Here is a 27822-nt window from a genome sequence, read left to right on the forward strand (position 1 = left end):
CATTATCAGGTGTATTGGAGCTCTGAGCACCCACGGTGCCATGCATGTGGGGAGGTGGGGCACTTTCGGAGGGACTGTCCTAGCACCCGAAAACTCAGGGAGTCCACTTCGGGAACTAGTGCCCCAGCTACCTCTGCCCCTGATCCCATTCCTGCTCCTACACCTGTGCCGGCCCCTGATCCTGCCCCTGACCCTGTCTCTACCCCTGTCCCTATTCCTACGTCTGTTCCAGTCTCTGCTCCTACCCCTGTGGTTCAGGCGGGTGATCCTGAGGCTACGTGCAGGGAGGTTCAGGCGAGGGACGGGGTGGAGCCTGTGTGGGGAAGGAAAGTGAGGAAGAAATCGAAACAGATGAAGTCAGCCCCCGAGACCGCAGAACTCATGCCCATTTGCCCTGAAGTGGAGCGGGAGGCTCAGGGAAGTGCACAGTTGGACGGGGTGATGGAAGCGGAGAGTAATGCTCCATCGGTGAATCCCGCACCTGTGTGCTCCTCCGGCTTGAAGAGGAGGAGGGAATGTTCCCCCAAGAGGGAGGAAAATGTAGATGCGGGGGAATCCCAGAAAGGGGTGGGAATCTGGGTGGAAGTTGTGACTAACCCTGAATCCCCAGATGTAGCCACCAGTCCTGTGGTAGGTGGTGTGGTTGTGCAGGAAGCTAGTACTAGGCCTGTTTGCACAACTAAAACAGACCTGGAGCCCTCCACTCAGGACTTAGCAGTAAGTGGAGGCAAGTGTATTAAACAGTAAGAGTGGAGAGGAGACCAAGCTCTCTCACTGTCAGCATCAGGCTGCCAGTGAATCCCTTGGACCAGAGCTGCTGAGGTCCCCTTCATGCCTGTCTCCTGGGGAGGGTGATATAACCTGCATGCTGACCCCATCAACTATTGGCCTGCAGGGAGCCCCTGGGGATTTTCCCTCCATCATCACAACTGTGGATAAGACTGATGTGACGGTGGAGTGGGAAGGTATGAGGGAGGTACCCGCTGTGCAGTGTGGGTTACAAGTGCAGCCACCTTATACACCACATGAGGAGGAAGATGGGGAATCTGTCTGTAGTGAGGGGTTGGAGGGAGATTCTATTGATAGCGAAACAATGGACATCCTCACCCCTCCTGAAAAATCCCCATTGATACCTGTGGAGGAGATCAGAGAGTTTATTCACTCCTCTGTGGGTGCAAAGCACCAGCCTAAACTAGCCTCGCTTCACTGGCCTAGCATGCCGAGGCTGGTGAAGTCCCTGCGAGTCATCCTCGGACGGAAGGGGAAGAGGAATGCTGTGTCGGGGAATGACAGACGGCAGCTGAAATCCTTCCTGGATGAGCTGGTGAGGGACATCATGGTGGAAAGCAGCCTCGCTCTTTTGGGAGATGGTGGGTCACAGGGTAGCGATGGTAGCAGTCAGGCCCAAAAAGCGAAGAATATTCTTGGTTTTCTTCGGGATAGTGCGACTGAGGGCGCCACCACTCTCAGCGGGAAGGGTACTGGTGCTGAGGCCTAGTGTGCTCCCAACATGAAACTTACCATAGCTAGTTTTATTGTAAACAGTAGCAGGGGCTCTCTCCGCAGATATAACAATCTCTCAGTCCTCAGGGATGGGAGATACGTGGTGAGTTTCCTGCAGGAAACCCATACCACCCCGGGAGACGAGTCCGCTTGGCTCCTGGAGTGGCAGGGTGTGGTCTACATGAGTTACCTTAGCTCCAACTCTAGCGGGGTGGCAATCCTCTTGGCCCCAACCTTTCGGCCAGAAATCGTAGGAATCCAAGATGTTGTGCCCGGCCGTCTGCTCCACCTGGCTGTGCGCCTGGATGGAGTACCTCTGCATTTTATCAATGTATATGCTCTGAGGTGCGGGGTGCTGCAGACGTGCCTATTCTGTCAGCTGTCCACCTTGCTGAGTTCCATCGATCCGGGGGACTGCGTCATCCTCGGGTGGAGACTTCAACTGTACCCTCGAGGTGGAGGACCGCACGGGCCTCCAACGCCACCCAGCATCAGCGAGAAAGTTAAAGGAGCTAATCGGCTCCTTTGACTTGGTGGAAAGCTGGCGGAATCTTCACCCTGACTCTAGCGCCTTCTCCAGAAGATTTAGAGAAGGGGGTTTCTGGATAGACCACCTGTATATTTCTCAGGCTTATGTCTCCTGCATGTCGGCAATCTCCATGCGGCCAGTGTCGTGCTCGGATCATCACCTTGTGTGCATGGAATTTACTCCTCTGCATCCTTGGGTGGGATCTGGGTATTGGCACTTTAACGACCGGCTGCTGGAGGACAGCCGATTCCGGGATTCATTCTGAGCATTCTGGGCCACCTGGAGAGAGAGACGGAGAGAGTTCAGTTCCCTATGGCTGTGGTGGGATGTGGGCAAGGTCCATATCCGGTTTTTCTGTCGGGAGTACACTAGGGGGTCGACAAAGAGGCGGGGGCCTGAGATTGAGCGGCTTGAGAGAGCGTTGCTTGACCTAGAGTCCCGTCTTGGTGGAGACCAACAGCTGTGGCAGGAATACCAGAAGAAGAAGGACTCACTAAGGAATCTGCAGCTTCAGCAGTCCCGAGGTGCGTATGTGAGGTCGCAAATCCAAATGCTGCAAGATTTGGACCGTGGCTCACCCTTCTTCTACTCGTTGGAGAAGTGACAGGGAGTTCAAAAGCAACTGGTGGAGCTACTGGCTGCTGATGGCTCCTCCATCACGGACCCCGACGAAATTATCAAAGAAGTCCGCACTTTCTATCGGTCCTTATTCTCACCAGATCCGTCAAATGCGGGGACGTGCAGTGAGGTTTGGGAAGATTTGCCAAAGGTCAGCCCAGAAGACGCATCGCGTCTGGATGCTCCCCTGACTCGGGAGGAGCTGTCTACTGCGGAGGGGTAAGTCCCCTGGCTTAGATGGTCTGAGTGTAGAGTTTTATCAGGCTTTTTCGGATGTCCTGGGGGTTGATTAGCCTTGTTCTAGGGGAGAACCTAGCCACTGGGGAAATGCCCCTCTCATGGCGGTGAGCTGTTGTGGTCCTGCTGCCCAAGAAGAGAGACCTCCGCCTGCTAAAGAACTGGCGCCCGGTCTCCCTCTTGTGCACAGACTACAAGATCTTCGCCTGGGCAATGGCCAACCGTCTTGGTTCAATACTGAGACAGGTGATTCATCCCGACCAATCTTACACGGTCTCGGGCCGCTCCATCCAGGACAATGTCCATGTAGTACGGGACCTGATCCACCTGCAGCAGGTTTCAGGGTCCCGGGCAGCGTTTCATTCTCCTGACCAGGAGAAGACGTTTGACCGGATAGACCACAGTTTCCTGGTGGGCAGTCTGCAGGCTTTTGGGCTCAGACGACATTTTGTGGCCCGAGTTCGGCTCCTCTACTCTGCCGCAGAGTGCCTTGTTAAGGTCAATGGATCACTGGCAGCGCCCATTCCCTTCAGGAGAGGAGTACGTCAGGGGTGCCCCATGTCCGGTCAATTGTATGCGATCTGTGTCGAGCCTTTCCTGAGCCTCCTACGGCGAAGGCTGACAGGTCTGGTTCTGCGTGCACCAGACATGGAGGTCGTCCTCTTGGCCTACGCCGACGACGTACTCCTCATGATGACAGATCTCAATGACCTGCGGAGGATGCGTGAGTGCCAAGAAGTTTTCTTGGCAGCATCCTCCGCTAGGATCAACTGGGCGAAATGTTCCGGACTCTTAGTGGGTCAGTGGCAGGTGAACTCCCTGCCGGAGGAGATGAGAGCTTTTGAGTGGAGCACTAGACGTCTCCTCTATCTGGGAGTCCTTCTGGGGAGACCGAGCTGGCGAACTGGCAGGACCTGGAGACGAAAGTCATGGCCTGGCTGGGGAGCTGGTCAAGCTTTCTCAGGGTGCTTTCCTATCGAGGCAGGGTGGTGGTCATAAACCAGCTGGTGGCCTCCATGTTGTGGTATCGGATGGTCACCTTGGCCCCTCCTGCCCCGTTTGTGGCAAGAATGCAGATGAAGTTAGTGGACTTCTTCTGGGGCAACAAGAAACACTGGGTCTCTGCAGCGGTCTTGAGTCTCCCAGTGGGAGAGGGCGGACAGTTGCTGGTGTGCGTTCGAATGCGACTGGCGGCTCTCCGCCTCAGGACTGTGGAGATTCCTGTATGCCGAGCACCCTCCTAGGTGGCACGTGTTGGTGACTTTCTTCCTCCAGAGGGGCTGCTGTCTTCACGAAGACATGCGGCTATCACCGGCGGCCGTCAGCCGTACTGCTTGGCAGAGTCTGCCCAGCTTCTATCAGGACCTACTGAGAGTCTGGAACATGGTCGCCTCAGGCTGGGAATCCCCTCCTCTGGTGGAGGGCGGGGTCCTGGCCGACCCTTGCCCTACCTCAGTGGCTGTCAGTGCGGCTCAGGTGTGTGGACCGACTCAGGCCGAGCTGCTTGTCGGGCCCAGACCCCGCAATCTTCTCCGGGAGCCGAGTCCACACAACTTGAGCCATCTCTCATTGATACCCACAGTCCCATTCAGGGATGCAAGTAGGAGGTATTTGTATGGGCTACTGCTCCACACCCTCCACTTCCTTGCCCTTGTCCACTGTCTCAACATGCCATGGCGGTTGGTCTTTCCACCCGGAGGCGAGGAGGGTCCCCATTGGAAGTCCCTTTACGAGGGGGTAATTCCCATGCACCTGGGGGATCTTGGATGGAGGGTGCTGCATAAAGCGGTGCCTTGCAATAAGTTCTTTAGTTTGTACATGGATCTCCCACGCGCATGCCGCTTCAGTGGGATGGAGGAGACCGTGTACCACATGTACATGGACTGTGCAAGGCTGCAGCCCCTTTTTGCATATTTTCATGGGCTGCTTCTCACCTTCTAGTTGCATTTTAGCCCCACCCTATTTATAGATGATCATCCAGGAAGGAAGGGGGCATGGAGGGATGAGGATGTTCTAGTCAACTTGCTCCAGGGACTAGCGAAATCCGCCATCCGAGGGCCTTGGAAATGGGTGGAGGGAGGATCTCCCCGGGCAGACTGCCTGGCAATGTTTAGGGGGTATGTTCGTGCCCGGATAATTATTGAAAACCAACACGCGCAGTCCATGGCAGCTATAGAGGAGGTTCAAGACCGATGGGCTCTTCGGGTGTAAATGCCATCGTGGATAGAGATGGCAACATTCTGGTGTAATGTCTATTTGTAGTGATGTAGTTGTGTTTGCCACTGTTTTGTATATATTGTATAGCAACAATATTTGTAATAAAGGATTTTGTAATGAAAAAAAATGGATGGAATGTGAACATCAGACTGAACACACAACCTTGGAAGGAATGTGAACATCAGGCAGAACACACAACCTTGGATGGAATGTGAAAATCAGACTGAACACACAACGCTGGATGGAACGTAACATCAAACAGAACACACAACGCAGCATGGAATGTGAAAATCAGACTGAACACACAACGCTGGATGGAAGGTAAACATCAGACTGAACTCACTACACTGGAAGGAAAGAAATTATCAGAATGAACACACAACCCTGGAAGGAACGTGAACATCAGATTGAACACACAACCCTGGATGGAGGGAATGTGAACATCAGGCTGAACACGCAACCAAGGAGGGATTGTGAACATCAGGCAAAAAACACAACCCTGGAAGGAACGTGAACATCAGATTGAACACACAACCCTGGATGGAAAGTAAATGACAAACTGAAACACAAACATGGATGGAAAGCAAACATCAGACTGAACAGACAACGCTGGATGGTACGTAAACGTCAGACTGAACACACAACCCTGGATGGTACGTAAACGTCAGACTGAACAGACAACGCTGGATGGTACGTAAACGTCAGGCTGAACACACAACACTGGATGAAATGTGAAAATTAGACTGAACACAGAACACTGGATGGAACGTAAACGTCACATTGGAACACAACCATGGATGGAACGTGCACATCAGACTGAATAGACAACACTGTATGGAACATGAATATCAGATTGAACACACAACCCTGGATGGAACGTAAACGTCACATTGGAACACAACCATGGATGGAACGTGCACATCAGACTGAACAGACAACACTGTATGGAACATGAATATCAGATTGAACACACAACCCTGGATGGAAAGTGATTGTCGGACTGAGCACACAACCCTGGATGGAAAGTGAACGTCAGCCTGAAGACACAAAACTGGATGGAGTGTGAACGTCAGCCTGAACACACAACACTGTTGGAAAGCAAATGTCAGACAGAACACACAACCCTGTTGGAATGCAAACGTCAGAATGAACACACAGCCCTGGCTGGAACATAAACATCAGAATGAACACACAGCACTGCTGGATCGCAAACGTCAGACTGAACACACAACCATGGATGGAATGAGAACATCAGACTGAACACACAACCCTGTTGGAATGCAAATGTCAGACGGAACAAACAACACTGGATGGAACATAAACATCAGACTGAACACGCAACCAAGGAGGGATTGTGAAAATCAGGCAGAACACACAACCCTGGAAGGAACGTGAACATCAGATTGAACACACAACCCTGGATGGAACGTGTTGTCAGACTGAGCACGCAACCCTGGATGGAGGGAATGTGAACATCAAACTGAACACACAACACTGGATGGAAAGTAAATGTCAAACTGAAACACAAACATGGATGGAATGCAAACATCAGACTGAACACACAACCCTGGATGGAACGTGAACATCCGACCAAACACAAAACCAAGGTGGGAACGTGATCATCAGACTGAAGACAAAACGCTGGATGGAACGTAAAAGTCGGAATTAACACAGAACCCTGGATGAAACGTAAACGTTAGACTGAACACACAACACTGTATGGAACGTGAACATTAGACTGAACACACAACTATGGATGGAACGATAAACTTCAGACTGAAGACATAACAGTGGACAAAACAATGAAAATCAGACTGAAGACACAACCCATGCTGGAATGAGAACATAGGACTGAACGCAGAACCCTGGATAGAACATGAGCATCGCACTGAACACACAACTCTGGATGGAACATGAACATCAAATTGAACACACTGCCCTGGATGGAAAATGATTGTCAGGATGAGCACACAACCCTGGATGGAACATAAACGTCAGACTGAACACACAACCCTGTTGGAACGCAAATGTCAGACGAAACAGATAACCCTGGATGTAATGTAAACATCAGACTGAACACACAACCCTGGATGGAACGTGAACATCAGATTAAACACACAACCCTGGATGGAACTTGAACGTCAGACTGAACACACAACCCTGGATGGAATGTAAACGTCAAACTGAAACACACCCATGGATGGAACGTGAACATCAGACTGAAAACACAACCCTGGATGGAACGTAAACGTCACATTGAAACACAACCATGGATGGAACGTGCACATCAGACTGAACAGACAACACTGTATGGAACATGAATATCAGATTGAACACACAACCCTGGATGGAACGAGATAGTCAGACTGAGCACACAACCCAGGATGGAATGTGAACGTCAGCCTGAACACACAACACTGTTGGAATGCAAATGTCTGACAGAACACACAACCCTGTTGGAAAGCAAGCGTGAGAATGAACACACAGCCCTGGATGGAACATAAACATCAGAATTAACACACAGCACTGCTGGTACGCAAACGTCAGACAGAAGACACAACCCTGGATGGAATGTGAACATCAGACTGAACACACAGCCCTAGATGGAACATAAACATCAGAATGAACACACAGCACTGTTGAATTGCAAACGTCAAACTGAAGACACAACACGGGATGGAACGTTGATGTCAAACTGAACACACAACACTGGATGGAAAGTGAATGTGCTACTGAACACACAACCCTGGATGGAACATGAACAACAGAATGAAAAAACAATCCTGGATTGAACGTAAACATCAGACTGCAGACATAACTCTGGAGGGAATAAGAACATCACACTGAACACACAACCCTGGATGGAACATAAACATCAGAATGAACACACAGCACTGCTGGTACGCAAACGTCAGACAGAAGACACAACCCTAGATGGAATGTGAACATCAGACTGAACACACAGCACTGGATGGAACGTGAACATCAGAATGAACTCTCAAAAGTGGATGGAACGTGAACAACAGAATGAAAAAACAATCCTGGATTGAACGTAAACGCCAGAATGCAGACATAACTCTGGAGGGAATGTGAACATCAGATTAAACACACAACCCTGGATGGAACTTGATCGTCAGACTGAACACACAACCCTGGATGGAACGTGAACAGCAGACTGAACACACAACCCTGGATGGAACGTAAACGTCACATTGAAACTCAACCATGGATGGAACGTGCACATCAGACTGAACAGACAACACTGTATGGAACATGAACATCAGACTGAACACACAACCCTGGATGGAAAATAAACATCCGACCGAACACAACACCAAGGTGGGAACGTGTTCATCAGACTGAAGACAAAATGCTGGATGGAACATGAACATCAGATTAAACACACCACCCTGGATGGAACTTGATCGTCAGCCTGAACACACAACCCTGGATGGAGTGTGTACGTCAGCCTGAACACACAACACTATTGGAACGCAAATGTCAGACAGAACACACAACCCTGTTGGAATGCAAACGTCAGAATGAACACACAGCCCTGGATGGAACATAAACATCATAATTAACACTCAGCACTGCTGGTACGCAAACGTCAGACAGAAGACACAACCCTGGATGGAATGTGAACATCAGACTGAACACACAGCACTGGATGGAACATAAACATCAGAATGAACACAGAGCACTGTTGAAATGCAAACGTCAGACTGAAGACACAACACGGGATGGAACGTTGATGTCAAACTGAACACACAACACTGGATGGAAAGTGAATGTTCTACTGAACACACAACCCTGGATGGAACGTGAACATCAGACTGAACACTCAACAGTGGATGGAACGTGAACAACAGAATGAAAAAACAATCCTGGATTGAACGTAAACGTCAGACTGCAGAGATGACTCTGGAGGAATAAGAACATCAGACTGAACAAACAACCCTGAATGGAACATGAACATCACACTGAACACACAGCCCTGGATGGAACATAAACATCCGACCGTACATAAAACCAAGGTGGGAACGTGATCATCAGACTGAAGACACAACACCGGATGGAACGTTGATGTCAAACTGAACACACAACACTGGATGGAACATAAACATCAGAATGAACACACAGCACTGCTGGTAGGCAAACGTCAGACAGAAGACAGAACCATGGATGGACTGTGAACATCAGACTGAACACACAGCACTGGATGGAAAGTGAATGTGCTACTGAACACACAACACTGGATGGAAAGGGAACATCAGAATGAACACTCAAAAGTGGATGGAACGTGAACAACAGAATGAAAAAACAATCCTGGATTGAATGTAGACGTCAGACTGCAGACATAACTCTGGAGGGAATGTGAACATCAGACTGAACTCACAACCCTGGATGGAACATAAACATCCGACCGAACACAACACCAAGGTGGGAACGTGATCATCAGACTGAAGACAAAACGCTGGATGGAACGTGAACATCAGATTAAACACACAACCCTGGATGGAACTTGATCATCAGACTGAACACACAACCCTGGATGGAATGTAAACGTCAAACTGAAACACACCCATGTATGGAACGTAAACTTCAGACTGAACACACAACCCTGGATGGAACGTGAACAGCAGACTGAACACACAACCCTGGATGGAACGTAAACATCATATAGAAACTCAACCATGGATGGAATGTGCACATCAGACTGAACAGACAACACTGTATGGAACATGAACATCAGACTGAACACACAACCCTGGATGGAACATAAACATCCGACCGAACACAACACTAAGGTGGGAACGTGATCATCAGACTGAAGACAAAATGCTGGATGGAACATGAACATCAGATTAAACACACAACCCTGGATGGAACTTGATCGTCAGCCTGAACACACAACCCTGGATGGAGTGTGTACGTCAGCCTGAACACACAACACTGTTGGAATGCAAATGTCAGACAGAACACACAACCCTGTTGGAATGCAAACGTCAGAATGAACACACAGCCCTGGATGGAACATAAACATCAGAATTAACACTCAGCACTGCTGGTACGCAAACATCAGACAGAAGACACAACCCTGGATGGAATGTGAACATCAGACTGAACACACAGCACTGGATGGAACATAAACATCAGAATGAACACACAGCACTGTTGAAATGCAACCGTCAGACTGAAGACACAACACGGGATGGAACGTTGATGTCAAACTGAACACACAACACTGGATGGAACGAGAACATTAGACTGAACACACAACCATGGATGGAATGATAAACTTCAGACTGAAGTCATAACACTGGACAGAACAATAAAATTCAGACAGAAGACACAACCCATGATGGAATGAGAACAGAGGACTGAACGCAGAAACCTGAATGGAATGTAAATGTCAGACTGAACATACAACACTGGATGAAATGTGAAAATTAGACTGAACACACAGCCCTGGATGGAACATAAACATAAGAATTAACACACAGCACTGCTGGTACACAAACATCAGACAGAAGACACAACCCTGGATGGAATGTGAACATCAGACTGAACACACAGCACTGGATGGAACATAAACATCAGAATGAACACACAGCACTGTTGAAATGCAAACGTCAGACTGAAGGCACAACACGGGATGGAACGTTGATGTCAAACTGAACACACAACACTGGATGGAAAGTGAATGTTCTACTGAACACAGAACCCTGGATGGAACGTGAACATCAGACTGAACACTCAACAGTGGATGGAACGTGAACAACAGAATGAAAAAACAATCCTGGATTGAACGTAAACGCCAGAATGCAGACATAACTCTGGAGGGAATGTGAACATCAGATTAAACACAAAACCCTGGATGGAACTTGATCGTCAGACTGAACACACAATCCTGGATGGAACGTGAACAGCAGACTGAACACACAACCCTGGATGGAACGTAAACGTCACATTGAAACTCAACCATGGATGGAACGTGCACATCAGACTGAACAGACAACACTGTATGGAACATGAACATCAGACTGAACACACAACCCTGGATGGAAAATAAACATCCGACCGAACACAACACCAAGGTGGGAACGTGTTCATCAGACTGAAGACAAAATGCTGGATGGAACATGAACATCAGATTAAACACACCACCCTGGATGGAACTTGATCGTCAGCCTGAACACACAACCCTGGATGGAGTGTGTACGTCAGCCTGAACACACAACACTATTGGAACGCAAATGTCAGACAGAACACACAACCCTGTTGGAATGCAAACGTCAGAATGAACACACAGCCCTGGATGGAACATAAACATCAGAATTAACACTCAGCACTGCTGGTACGCAAACATCAGACAGAAGACACAACCCTGGATGGAATGTGAACATCAGACTGAACACACAGCACTGGATGGAACATAAACATCAGAATGAACACACAGCACTGTTGGAATGCAAACATCAGACTGAAGGCACAACACGGGATGGAACGTTGATGTCAAACTGAACACACAACACTGGATGGAACGAGAACATTAGACTGCACACACAACCATGGATGGAATGATAAACTTCAGACTGAAGACATAACACTGGACAGAACAATAAAATTCAGACAGAAGACACAACCCATGATGGAATGAGAACAGAGGACTGAACGCAGAAACCTGAATGGAATGTAAAAGTCAGACTGAACATACAACACTGGATGAAATGTGAAAATTAGACGGAACACACAGCCCTGGATGGAACATAAACATCAGAATTAACACACAGCACTGCTGGTACGCAAACATCAGACAGAAGACACAACCCTGGATGGAATGTGAACATCAGACTGAACACACAGCACTGGATGGAACATAAACATCAGAATGAACACACAGCACTGTTGAAATGCAACCGTCAGACTGAAGACACAACACGGGATGGAACGTTGATGTCAAACTGAACACACAACACTGGATGGAACGAGAACATTAGACTGAACACACAACCATGGATGGAATGATAAACTTCAGACTGAAGTCATAACACTGGACAGAACAATAAAATTCAGACAGAAGACACAACCCATGATGGAATGAGAACAGAGGACTGAACGCAGAAACCTGAATGGAATGTAAATGTCAGACTGAACATACAACACTGGATGAAATGTGAAAATTAGACTGAACACACAGCCCTGGATGGAACATAAACATAAGAATTAACACACAGCACTGCTGGTACGCAAACATCAGACAGAAGACACAACCCTGGATGGAATGTGAACATCAGACTGAACACACAGCACTGGATGGAACATAAACATCAGAATGAACACACAGCACTGTTGAAATGCAAACGTCAGACTGAAGGCACAACACGGGATGGAACGTTGATGTCAAACTGAACACACAACACTGGATGGAAAGTGAATGTTCTACTGAACACAGAACCCTGGATGGAACGTGAACATCAGACTGAACACTCAACAGTGGATGGAACGTGAACAACAGAATGAAAAAACAATCCTGGATTGAACGTAAACGTCAGACTGCAGAGATGACTCTGGAGGAATAAGAACATCAGACTGAACACACAACCCTGAATGGAACGTGAACATCAGACTGAACACACAGCCCTGGATGGAACATAAACATCCGACCGTACATAAAACCAAGGTGGGAACGTGATCATCAGACTGTAGACACAACACCGGATGGAACGTTGATGTCAAACTCAACACATAACACTGGATGGAACATAAACATCAGAATGAACACGCAGCACTGCTGGTAGGCAAACGTCAGACAGAAGACACAACCATGGATGGACTGTGAACATCAGACTGAACACACAGCACTGGATGGAAAGTGAATGTGCTACTGAACACACAACGCTGGATGGAACGTGAACATCAGAATGAACACTCAAAAGTGGATGGAACGTGAACATCAGAATGAAAAAACAATCCTGGATTGAACGTAAACGTCAGACTGCAGACATAACTCTGGAGGGAATGTGAACATCAGACTGAACACACAACCCTGGATGGAACATAAACATCTGACCGAACACAAAACCAAGGTGGGAACGTGATCATCAGACTGAAGACAAAACGCTGGATGGAACGTGAACATCAGATTAAACACACAACCCTGGATGGCACTTGATCATCAGACTGAACACACAACCCTGGATGGAATGTAAACGTCAAACTGAAACACACCCATGTATGGAACGTAAACTTCAGACTGAACACACAACCCTGGATGGAACGTGAACAGCAGACTGAACACACAACCCTGGATGGAACGTAAACATCATATAGAAACTCAACCATGGATGGAATGTGCACATCAGACTGAACAGACAACACTGTATGGAACATGAACATCAGACTGAACACACAACCCTGGATGGAACATAAACATCCGACCGAACACAACACTAAGGTGGGAACGTGATCATCAGACTGAAGACAAAACGCTGGATGGAACATGAACATCAGATTAAACACACAACCCTGGATGGAACTTGATCGTCAGCCTGAACACACAACCCTGGATGGAGTGTGTACGTCAGCCTGAACACACAACACTGTTGGAACGCAAATGTCAGACAGAACACACAACCCTGTTGGAATGCAAACGTCAGAATGAACACACAGCCCTTGATGGAACATAAACATCAGAATTAACACACAGCACTGCTGGTACGCAAACATCAGACAGAACACACAACCCTGTTGGAATGCAAACGTCAGAATGAACACACAGCCCTTGATGGAACATAAACATCAGAATGAACACACAGCACTGTTGAAATGCAAACGTCAGACTGAAGGCACAACACGGGATGGAACGTTGATGTCAAACTGAACACACAACCCTGGATGGAACGTGAACATCAGACTGAACACTCAACAGTGGATGGAACGTGAACAACAGAATGAAAAAACAATCCTGGATTGAACGTAAACGTCAGACTGCAGAGATGACTCTGGAGGAATAAGAACATCAGACTGAACACACAACCCTGAATGGAACATGAACATCAGACTGAACACACAGCCCTGGATGGAACATAAACATCCGACCGTACATAAAACCAAGGTGGGAACTTGATCATCAGACTGTAGACACAACACCAGATGGAAAGTTGATGTCAAACTGAACACACAACACTGGATGGAACATAAACATCAGAATGAACACACAGCACTGCTGGTACGCAAACGTCGGACAGAAGACACAACCCTGGATGGAATGTGAACATCAGACTGAACACACAGCACTGGATGGAACATAAACATCCGACCGTACATAAAACAAAGGTGGGAACGTGATCATCAGACTGAAGACACAACACCGGATGGAACGTTGATGTCAAACTGAACACACAACACTGTATGGAACATGAACATCAGATTGAACACACAACCCTGGATGGAACGTGATTGTCAGACTGATCACAAAACCCTGGATGTAATGTGAATGTCAGCCTGAACACACAACCCTGGATGGAGTGTGTACGTCAGACTGAACACGCAACACTGTTGGAATGCAAATATCAGACAGAACACACAACCCTGATGGAATGTAAACGTCAGAATGAACACACAGCACTGCTGGTACACAAACGTCGGACAGAAGACACAACCCTGGATGGAATGTGAACATCAGACTGAACACACAGCACTGGATGGAAAGTGAATGTGCTACTGAACACAAAACACTGGATGGAACGTGAACAACAGAATGAAAAAACAATCCTGGATTGAACGTAAACGTCAGACTGCAGACATAACTCTGGAGGGAATGTGAACATCAGACTGAACACACAACCCTGGATGGAACATAAACATCCGACCGAACACAACACCAAGGTGGGAACGGGATCATCAGACTGAAGACAAAACGCTGGATGGAACGTGAACATCAGATTAAACACACAACCCTGGATAAAACTTGATCATCAGACTGAACACACAACCCTGAATGGAACATGAACATCAGACTGAACACACTGAAACCAAGGTGGGAACGTGATCATCAGACTGAAGACACAACACCGGATGGAAAGTTGATGTCAAACTGAACACACAACTCTGGATGGAACATAAACATCCGACCGAACACAACACCAAGGTGGGAACGTGATCATCAGACTGAAGACAAAACGCTGGATGGAACGTGAACATCAGATTAAACACACAACCCTGGATGGAACGTAAACGTCAAACTGAAACACACCCATGTATGGAACGTGAACTTCAGACTGAACACACAACCCTGGATGGAACGTGAACAGCAGACTGAACACACAACCCTGGATGGAACGTAAACATCATATAGAAACTCAACCATGGATTGAACGTGCACATCAGACTGAACAGACAACACTGTATGGAACATGAACATCAGACTGAACACACAGCCCTGGATGGAACATAAACATCCGACCGAACACAACACAAAGGTGGGAACGTGATCATCAGACTGAAGACAAAACGCTGGATGGAACATGAACATCAGATTAAACACACAACCCTGGATGGAACTTGATCGTCAGCCTGAACACACAACCCTGGATGGAGTGTGTACGTCAGCCTGAACACACAACACTGTTGGAACGCAAATGTCAGACAGAACACACAACCCTGTTGGAATGCAAACGTCAGAATGAACACACAGCCCTTGATGGAACATAAACATCAGAATTAACACACAGCACTGCTGGTACGCAAACATCAGACAGAAGACACAACCCTGGATGGAATGTGAACATCAGACTGAACACACAGCACTGGATGGAACATAAACATCAGAATGAACACACAGCACTGTTGAAATGCAAACGTCAGACTGAAGGCACAACACGGGATGGAACGTTGATGTCAAACTGAACACACAACACTGGATGGAAAGTGAATGTTCTACTGAACACACAACCCTGGATGGAACGTGAACATCAGACTGAACACTCAACAGTGGATGGAACGTGAACAACAGAATAAAAAAACAATCCTGGATTGAACGTAAACGTCAGAGTGCAGAGATGACTCTGGAGGAATAAAAACATCAGACTGAACACACAACCCTGAATGGAACATAAACCTCCGACTGTACATAAAACCAAGGTGGGAACGTGATCATCAGACTGTAGACACAACACCGGATGGAACGTTGATGTCAAACTGAACACACAACACTGGATGGAACATAAACATCAGAATGAACACACAGCACTGCTGGTACACAAACGTCGGACAGAAGACACAACCCTGGATGGAATGTGAACATCAGACTGAACACACAGCACTGGATGGAAAGTGAATGTGCTACTGAACACAAAACACTGGATGGAACGTGAACAACAGAATGAAAAAACAATCCTGGATTGAACGTAAACGTCAGACTGCAGACATAACTCTGGAGGGAATGTGAACATCAGACTGAACACACAACCCTGGATGGAACATAAACATCCGACCGAACACAACACCAAGGTGGGAACGTGATCATCAGACTGAAGACAAAACGCTGGATGGAACGTGAACATCAGATTAAACACACAACCCTGGATGGAACTTGATCGTCAGACTGAACACACAACCCTGGATGGAACGTAAACGTCAATCTGAAACACACCCATGTATGGAACATTAACATCAGACAGAAGACACAACCCTGGATGGAACGTTATCTTCACATTGAAACACAACCATGGATAGAACGTGCACATCAGACTGAACAGACAACACTGTATGGAACATGAACATCAGATTGAACACACAACCCTGGATGGAACGTGATTGTCAGACTGATCACAAAACCCTGGATGGAATGTGAATGTCAGCCTGAACACACAACCCTGAATGGAGTGTGTACGTCAGCCTGAACATCCAACACTGTTGGAATGCAAATATCAGACAGAACACACAACCCTGATGGAATGTAAACGTCAGAATGAACACACAGCCCTGGATGGAACATAAACATCAGAATTAACACACAGCACTGCTGGTACGCAAACGTCAGACAGAAGACACAACTATGGATGGAATGTGAACATCAGACTGAACACACAGCACTGGATGGAAAGTGAATGTGCTACTGAACACAAAACACTGGATGGAACGTGAACAACAGAATGAAAAAACAATCCTGGATTGAACGTAAACGTCAGACTGCAGACATAACTCTGGAGGGAATGTGAACATCAGACTGAACACACAACCCTGGATGGAACATAAACATCCGACTGAACACAACACCAAGGTGGGAACGTGATCATCAGACTGAAGACAAAACGCTGGATGGAACGTGAACATCAGATTAAACACACAACCCTGGATAAAACTTGATCATCAGACTGAACACACAACCCTGGATGGAACGTAAACGTAAAACTGAAACACACCCAAGTATGGAACGTGAACTTCAGACTGAACACACAACCCTGGTTGGAACGTGAAAGGCAGACTGAACACACAACCCTGGATGGAACGTAAACATCATATAGAAACTCAACCATGGATTGAACGTGCACATCAGACTGAACAGACAACACTGTATGGAACATGAACATCAGACTGAACACACAGCCCTGGATGGAACATAAACATCCGACCGAACACAACACTAAGGTGGGAACGTGATCATCAGACTGAAGACAAAACGCTGGATGGAACATGAACATCAGATTAAACACACAACCCTGGATGGAACTTGATCATCAGCCTGAACACACAACCCTGGATGGAGTGTGTACGTCAGCCTGAACACACAACACTGTTGGAACGCAAATGTCAGACAGAACACACAACCCTGTTGGAATGCAAACGTCAGAATGAACACACAGCCCTTGATGGAACATAAACATCAGAATTAACACACAGCACTGCTGGTACGCAAACATCAGACAGAAGACACAACCCTGGATGGAATGTGAACATCAGACTGAACACACAGCACTGGATGGAACATAAACATCAGAATGAACACACAGCACTGTTGAAATGCAAACGTCAGACTGAAGGCACAACACGGGATGGAACGTTGATGTCAAACTGAACACACAACACTGGATGGAAAGTGAATGTTCTACTGAACACACAACCCTGGATGGAACGTGAACATCAGACTGAACACTCAACAGTGGATGGAACGTGAACAACAGAATAAAAAAACAATCCTGGATTGAACGTAAAGGTCAGAGTGCAGAGATGACTCTGGAGGAATAAAAACATCAGACTGAACACACAACCCTGAATGGAACATAAACCTCCGACTGTACATAAAACCAAGGTGGGAACGTGATCATCAGACTGTAGACACAACACCGGATGGAACGTTGATGTCAAACTGAACACACAACACTGGATGGAACATAAACATCAGAATGAACACACAGCACTGCTGGTACACAAACGTCGGACAGAAGACACAACCCTGGATGGACTGTGAACATCAGACTGAACACACAGCACTGGATGGAAAGTGAATGTGCTACTGAACACAAAACACTGGATGGAACGTGAACAACAGAATGAAAAAACAATCCTGGATTGAACGTAAACGTCAGACTGCAGACATAACTCTGGAGGGAATGTGAACATCAGACTGAACACACAACCCTGGATGGAACATAAACATCCGACCGAACACAACACCAAGGTGGGAACGTGATCATCAGACTGAAGACAAAACGCTGGATGGAACGTGAACATCAGATTAAACACACAACCCTGGATGGAACTTGATCGTCAGACTGAACACACAACCCTGGATGGAACGTAAACGTCAATCTGAAACACACCCATGTATGGAACATTAACATCAGACTGAACACACAACCCTGGATGGAACGTGAACATCAGACAGAAGACACAACCCTGGATGGAACGTTATCTTCACATTGAAACACAACCATGGATAGAACGTGCACATCAGACTGAACAGACAACACTGTATGGAACATGAACATCAGATTGAACACACAACCCTGGATGGAACGTGATTGTCAGACTGATCACAAAACCCTGGATGGAATGTGAATGTCAGCCTGAACACACAACCCTGAATGGAGTGTGTACGTCAGCCTGAACACCCAACACTGTTGGAATGCAAATATCAGACAGAACACACAACCCTGATGGAATGTAAACGTCAGAATGAACACACAGCCCTGGATGGAACATAAACATCAGAATTAACACACAGCACTGCTGGTACGCAAACGTCAGACAGAAGACACAACTATGGATGGAATGTGAACATCAGACTGAACACACAGCACTGGATGGAAAGTGAATGTGCTACTGAACACAAAACACTGGATGGAACGTGAACAACAGAATGAAAAAACAATCCTGGATTGAACGTAAACGTCAGACTGCAGACATAACTCTGGAGGGAATGTGAACATCAGACTGAACACACAACCCTGGATGGAACATAAACATCCGACTGAACACAACACCAAGGTGGGAACGTGATCATCAGACTGAAGACAAAACGCTGGATGGAACGTGAACATCAGATTAAACACACAACCCTGGATAAAACTTGATCATCAGACTGAACACACAGCCCTGGATGGAACGTAAACGTAAAACTGAAACACACCCAAGTATGGAACGTGAACTTCAGACTGAACACACAACCCTGGTTGGAACGTGAAAGGCAGACTGAACACACAACCCTGGATGGAACGTAAACATCATTTAGAAACTCAATCATGGATGGAACGTGCACATCAGACTGAACAGACAACACTGTATGGAACATGAACATCAGACTGAACACACAACCCTGGATGGAACATAAACATCCGACTGAACACAACACCAAGGTGGGAATGTGATCATCAGACTGAAGACAAAACGCTGGATGGAACGTGAACTTCAGACTGAACACACAACCCTGGATGGAACGTGAACAGCAGACTGAACACACAACCCTGGATGGAACGTGAACAGCAGACTGAACACACAACCCTGGATGGAGTGTGTACGTCAGCCTGAACACACAACACTGTTGGAACGCAAATGTCAGACAGAACACACAACCCTGTTGGAATGCAAACGTCAGAATGAACACACAGCCCTTGATGGAACATAAACATCAGAATTAACACACAGCACTGCTGGTACGCAAACATCAGACAGAAGACACAACCCTGGATGGAATGTGAACATCAGACTGAACACACAGCACTGGATGGAACATAAACATCAGAATTGACACACAGCACTGTTGAAATGCAAACGTCAGACTGAAGACACAACACGGGATGGAACGTTGATGTCAAACTGAACACACAACACTGGATGGCAAGTGAATGTTCTACTGAACACACAACCCTGGATGGAACGTGAACATCAGACTGAACACTCAACAGTGGATGGAACGTGAACAACAGAATGAAAAAACAATCCTGGATTGAACGTAAACGTCAGACTGCAGAGATGACTCTGGAGGAATAAGAACATCAGACTGAACACACAACCCTGGATGGAACGTGATCATCAGACTGAACACACAACCCTGGATGGAACGTAAACGTCAAACTGAAACACACCCATGTATGGAACGTGAACTTCAGACTGAACACACAACCCTGGATGGAACGTGAACAGCAGACTGAACACACAACCCTGGATGGAACGTAAACATCAGAATGAACACACAGCACTGGATGGAACATAAACATCAGAATGAACACACAGCACTCTTGAAATGCAAACGTCAGACTGAAGGCACAACACGGGATGGAAGGTTGATGTCAAACTGAACACACAACACTGGATGGAAAGTGAAGGTTCTACTGAACACACAACCCTGGATGGAACGTGAACATCAGACTGAACACTCAACAGTGGAAGGAACGTGAACAACAGAATGAAAAAACAATCCTGGATTGAACGTAAACGTCAGACTGCAGAGTTGACTCTGGAGGAATAAGAACATCAGACTGAACACGCAACCCTGAATGGAACATGAACATCAGACTGAACACACAGCCCTGGATGGAACATAAACATCCGACCATACATAAAACTAAGGTGGCAACGTGATCATCAGACTGTAGACACAACACCGGATGGAAAGTTGATGTCAAACTGAACACACAACACTGGATGGAACATAAACATCAGAATGAACACACAGCACTGCTGGTACGCAAACGTCGGACAGAAGACACAACCCTGGATGGAATGTGAACATCAGACTGAACACACAGCACTGGATGGAAAATAAACATCAGAATGAACACAAAGCACTGTTGAAATGCAAACGTCAGACTGAAGACACAACACGGGATGGAACGTTGATGTCAAACTGAACACACAACACTGGATGGAAAGTGAATGTTCTACTGAACACACAACCCTGGATGGAACGTGAACATCAGACTGAACACTCAACAGTGCATGGAACGTGAACAACAGAATGAAAAAACAATCCTGGATTGAACGTAAACGTCAGACTGCAGAGATGACTCTGGAGGAATAAAAACATCAGACTGAACACACAACCCTGAATGGAACATGAACATCACACTAAACACACAGCCCAGGATGGAACATAAACATCCGACCGTACATAAAACCAAGGTGGGAACGTGATCATCAGACTGAAGACACAACACCGGATGGAACGTTGATGTCAAACTGAACACACAACACTGGATGGAACATAAACATCAGAATGAACACACAGCACTGCTGGTAGGCAAACGTCAGACAGAAGACACAACCATGGATGGACTGTGAACATCAGACTGAACACACAGCACTGGTTGGAAAGTGAATGAGCTACTGAACACAAAACACTGGATGGAACGTGAACAACAGAATGAAAAAACAATCCTGGATTGAACGTAATCGTCAGACTGCAGACATAACTCTGGAGGGAATGTGAACATCAGACTGAACACACAGCCCTGGATGGAACATAAACATCCGACCGAACACAACACCAAGGTGGGAACGTGATCATCAGACTGAAGACAAAACGCTGGATGGAACGTGAACATCAGATTAAACACACAACCCTGGATAGAACATGATCATCAGACTGAACACACAACCCTGGATGGAACGTAAACGTCAAACTGAAACACACCCATGTATGGAACGTGTACTTCAGACTGAACACACAACCCTGGATGGAACGTGAACAGCAGACTGAACACACAACTCTGGATGGAACGTAAACATCATATAGAAACTCAACCATGGATGGAACGTGCACATCAGACTGAACAGACAACACTGTATGGAACATGAACATCAGACTGAACACACAACCCTGGATGGAACATAAACATCCGACCAAACACGACACCAAGGTGGGAACATGATCATCAGACTGTAGACACAACACCGGATGGAACGTTGATGTCAAACTGAACACACAACACTGGATGGAACATAAACATCAGAATGAACACACAGCACTGCTGGTACACAAACGTCGGACAGAAGACACAACCCTGGATGGAATGTGAACATCAGACTGAACACACAGCACTGGATGGAAAGAGAATGTGCTACTGAACACAAAACACTGGATGGAACGTGAACAACAGAATGAAAAAACAATCCTGGATTGAACGTAAACGTCAGACTGCAGACATAACTCTGGAGGGAATGTGAACATCAGACTGAACACACAACCCTGGATGGAACATAAACATCCGACCGAACACAACACCAAGGTGGGAACGTGATCATCAGACTGAAGACAAAACGCTGGATGGAACGTGAACATCAGATTAAACACACAACACTGGATAGAACTTGATCATCAGACTGAACACACAACCCTGGATGGAACGTAAACGTCAAACTGAAACACACCCATGTATGGAACGTGAACTTCAGACTGAACACACAACCCTGGATAGAACGTGAACAGCAGACTGAACACACAACCCTGGATGGAACGTAAACATCATATGGAAACTCAACCATGGATGGAACGTGCACATCAGACTGAACAGACAACACTGTATGGAACATGAACATCAGACTGAACACACAACCCTGAATGGAACATAAACATCCGACCGAACACAACACTAAGGTGGGAACGTGATCATCAGACTGAAGACAAAACGCTGGATGGAACATGAACATCAGATTAAACAAACAACCCTGGATGGAACTTGATCGTCAGCCTGAACACACAACCCTGGATGGAGTGTGTACGTCAGCCTGAACACACAACACTGTTGGAACGCAAATGTCAGACAGAACACACAACCCTGTTGGAATGCAAACGTCAGAATGAACACACAGCCCTTGATGGAACATAAACATCAGAATTAATACACAGCACTGCTGGTATGCAAACATCAGACAGAAGACACAACCCTGGATGGAATGTGAACATCAGACTGAACACACAGCACTGGATGGAATATAAACATCAGAATGAACACACAGCACTGTTGAAATGCAAACGTCAGACTGAAGGCACAACACGGGATGGAACGTTGATGTCAAACTGAACACACAACACTGGATGGAACGAGAACATTAGACTGCACACACAACCATGGATGGAATGATAAACTTCAGAATGAACACTCAACAGTGGATGGAACGTGAACAACAGAATAAAAAAACAATCCTGGATTGAACGTAAATGTCAGACTGCAGACATAACTCTGGAGGAATAAGAACATCAGACTGAACACACAACCCTGAATGGAACATGAACATCAGACTGAACACACAGCCCTGGATGGAACATAAACATCAGAATTAACACACAGCACTGCTGGTACGCAAACATCAGACAGAAGACACAACCCTGGATGGAATGTGAACATCAGACTGAACACACAGCACTGGATCGAACATAAACATCAGAATGAACACACAGCACTGTTGAAATGCAAACGTCAGACTGAAGACACAACACGGGATGAAACGTTGATGTCAAACTGAACACACAACATTGGATGGAACGAGAACATTAGACTGAACACACAACTATGGATGGAATGATAAACTTCAGACTGAAGACATAACACTGGACAGAACAATAAAATTCAGACTGAAGACACAACCCATGATGGAATGAGAACAGAGGACTGAACGCAGAAACCTGAATGGAATGTAAAAGTCAGACTGAACACACAACACTGGATGAAATGTGAAAATTAGACTGAACACACAAAACTGGATGGAACGTGAACATCGGAATGATCACGCAACGTGGATGGAATGTCAACAACAGAATGAAGAAACAATCCTGGATTGAACGTATATGTCAGACTGCAGACATAACTCTGGAGGGAGTAAGAACATCAGACGGAAGACACAACCCTGGATGGAACGTAAACATCAGACTGAACACATTCCCTGGATTGAACGTGATTGTCAGACTGAGCACACAACCCTGGATGGAATGTGAATGTCAGCCTGAACACACAACCCTGGATGGAGTGTGTATGTCAGCCTGAACACACAACACTGTTGGAACGCAAATGTCAGACAGAACACACAACCCTGTTGGAATGCAAACGTCAGAATGAACACACAGCCCTGGATGGAACATAAACATCAGAATGAACACAAAGCACTGTTGAAATGCAAACGTCAGACTGAAGACACAACACGGGATGGAACGTTGATGTCAAAGTGAACACACAACACTGGATGGAAAGTGAATGTTCTACTGAACACACAACCCTGGATGGAACATGAACATCAGACTGAACACTCAACAGTGGATGGAACGTGAACAACTGAATGAAAAAACAATCCTGGATTGAACGTAAACGTCAGACTGCAGAGATGACTCTGGAGGAATAAGAACATCAGACTGAACACACAACCCTGAATGGAACATGAACATCAGACTGAACACACAGCCCTGGATGGAACATAAACATCCGACCGTACATAAAACCAAGGTGGGAACGTGATCATCAGACTGAAGACACAACACCGGATGGAACGTTGATGTCAAACTGAACACACAACACTGGATGGAACATAAACATCAGAATGAACACACAGCACTGCTGGTAGGCAAACGTCAGACAGAAGACACAACCATGGATGGACTGTGAACATCAGACTGAACACACAGCACTGGATGGAAAGTGAATGTGCTACTGAACACAAAACACTGGATGGAACGTGAACAACAGAATGAAAAAACAATCCTGGATTGAACGTAAATGTCAGACTGCAGACATAACTCTGGAGGGAATGTGAACATCAGACTGAACACACAACCCTGGATGGAACATAAACATCCGACTGAACACAACACCAAGGTGGGAACGTGATCATCAGACTGAAGACAAAACGCTGGATGGAACGTGAACATCAGATTAAACACACAACCCTGGATGGAACGTAAATGTCAAACTGAAACACACCCATGTATGGAACGTGAACTTCAGACTGAACACACAACCCTGGATGGAACGTGAACAGCAGACTGAACACACAACCATGGATGGAACGTGCACATCAGACTGAACAGACAACACTGTATGGAACATGAACATCAGACTGAACACACAACACTGGATGGAACATAAACATCCGACCGAACACAACACTAAGGTGGGAACGTGATCATCAGACTGAAGACAAAACGCTGGATGGAACATGAACATCAGATTAAACACACAACCCTGGATGGAACTTGATCGTCAGCCTGAACACACAACCCTGGATGGAGTGTGTACGTCAGCCTGAACACACAACACTGTTGGAACGCAAATGTCAGACAGAACACACAACCCTGTTGGAATGCAAACGTCAGAATGAACACACAGCCCTTGATGGAACATAAACATCAGAATTAATACACAGCACTGCTGGTATGCAAACATCAGACAGAAGACACAACCCTGGATGGAATGTGAACATCAGACTGAACACACAGCACTGGATGGAATATAAACATCAGAATGAACACACAGCACTGTTGAAATGCAAACGTCAGACTGAAGGCACAACACGGGATGGAACGTTGATGTCAAACTGAACACACAACACTGGATGGAACGAGAACATTAGACTGCACACACAACCATGGATGGAATGATAAACTTCAGACTGAACACTCAACAGTGGATGGAACGTGAACAACAGAATAAAAAAACAATCCTGGATTGAACGTAAATGTCAGACTGCAGACATAACTCTGGAGGAATAAGAACATCAGACTGAACACACAACCCTGAATGGAACATGAACATCAGACTGAACACACAGCCCTGGATGGAACATAAACATCAGAATTAACACACAGCACTGCTGGTACGCAAACATCAGACAGAAGACACAACTCTGGATGGAATGTGAACCTCAGACTGAACACACAGCACTGGATCGAACATAAACATCAGAATGAACACACAGCACTGTTGAAATGCAAACGTCAGACTGAAGACACAACACGGGATGAAACGTTGATGTCAAACTGAACACACAACATTGGATGGAACGAGAACATTAGACTGAACACACAACTATGGATGGAATGATAAACTTCAGACTGAAGACATAACACTGGACAGAACAATAAAATTCAGACTGAAGACACAACCCATGATGGAATGAGAACAGAGGACTGAACGCAGAAACCTGAATGGAATGTAAAAGTCAGACTGAACACACAACACTGGATGAAATGTGAAAATTAGACTGAACACACAAAACTGGATGGAACGTGAACATCGGAATGATCACGCAACGTGGATGGAATGTCAACAACAGAATGAAGAAACAATCCTGGATTGAACGTATATGTCAGACTGCAGACATAACTCTGGAGGGAGTAAGAACATCAGACGGAAGACACAACCCTGGATGGAACGTAAACATCAGACTGAACACATTCCCTGGATTGAACGTGATTGTCAGACTGAGCACACAACCCTGGATGGAATGTGAATGTCAGCCTGAACACACAACCCTGGATGGAGTGTGTATGTCAGCCTGAACACACAACACTGTTGGAACGCAAATGTCAGACAGAACACACAACCCTGTTGGAATGCAAACGTCAGAATGAACACACAGCCCTGGATGGAACATAAACATCAGAATGAACACAAAGCACTGTTGAAATGCAAACGTCAGACTGAAGACACAACACGGGATGGAACGTTGATGTCAAAGTGAACACACAACACTGGATGGAAAGTGAATGTTCTACTGAACACACAACCCTGGATGGAACATGAACATCAGACTGAACACTCAACAGTGGATGGAACGTGAACAACTGAATGAAAAAACAATCCTGGATTGAACGTAAACGTCAGACTGCAGAGATGACTCTGGAGGAATAAGAACATCAGACTGAACACACAACCCTGAATGGAACATGAACATCAGACTGAACACACAGCCCTGGATGGAACATAAACATCCGACCGTACATAAAACCAAGGTGGGAACGTGATCATCAGACTGAAGACACAACACCGGATGGAACGTTGATGTCAAACTGAACACACAACACTGGATGGAACATAAACATCAGAATGAACACACAGCACTGCTGGTAGGCAAACGTCAGACAGAAGACACAACCATGGATGGACTGTGAACATCAGACTGAACACACAGCACTGGATGGAAAGTGAATGTGCTACTGAACACAAAACACTGGATGGAACGTGAACAACAGAATGAAAAAACAATCCTGGATTGAACGTAAA

General features: G+C 46.3%; 2 protein-coding genes across 2 annotated transcripts in view; both read left to right on the forward strand.

Annotated features, from left to right (window-relative positions):
* LOC132397863 (sodium- and chloride-dependent neutral and basic amino acid transporter B(0+)-like) overlaps positions 1-747 on the forward strand; it is a 116106-nt gene extending 115359 nt beyond the window's left edge. Inside the window, exon 16 of the mRNA XM_059976619.1 lies at positions 259-747. Coding sequence (XP_059832602.1) covers positions 259-747 — 489 coding nt within the window. The remainder of the gene's footprint in view (positions 1-258) is intronic.
* LOC132398276 (uncharacterized) overlaps positions 1-27822 on the forward strand; it is a 1154100-nt gene that overhangs the window by 601089 nt on the left and 525189 nt on the right. The window lies entirely within an intron of this gene.

The sequence above is a fragment of the Hypanus sabinus genome, chromosome 8 (genome assembly GCF_030144855.1).
Source record: "Hypanus sabinus isolate sHypSab1 chromosome 8, sHypSab1.hap1, whole genome shotgun sequence".
NCBI lineage: Eukaryota > Metazoa > Chordata > Chondrichthyes > Myliobatiformes > Dasyatidae > Hypanus > Hypanus sabinus.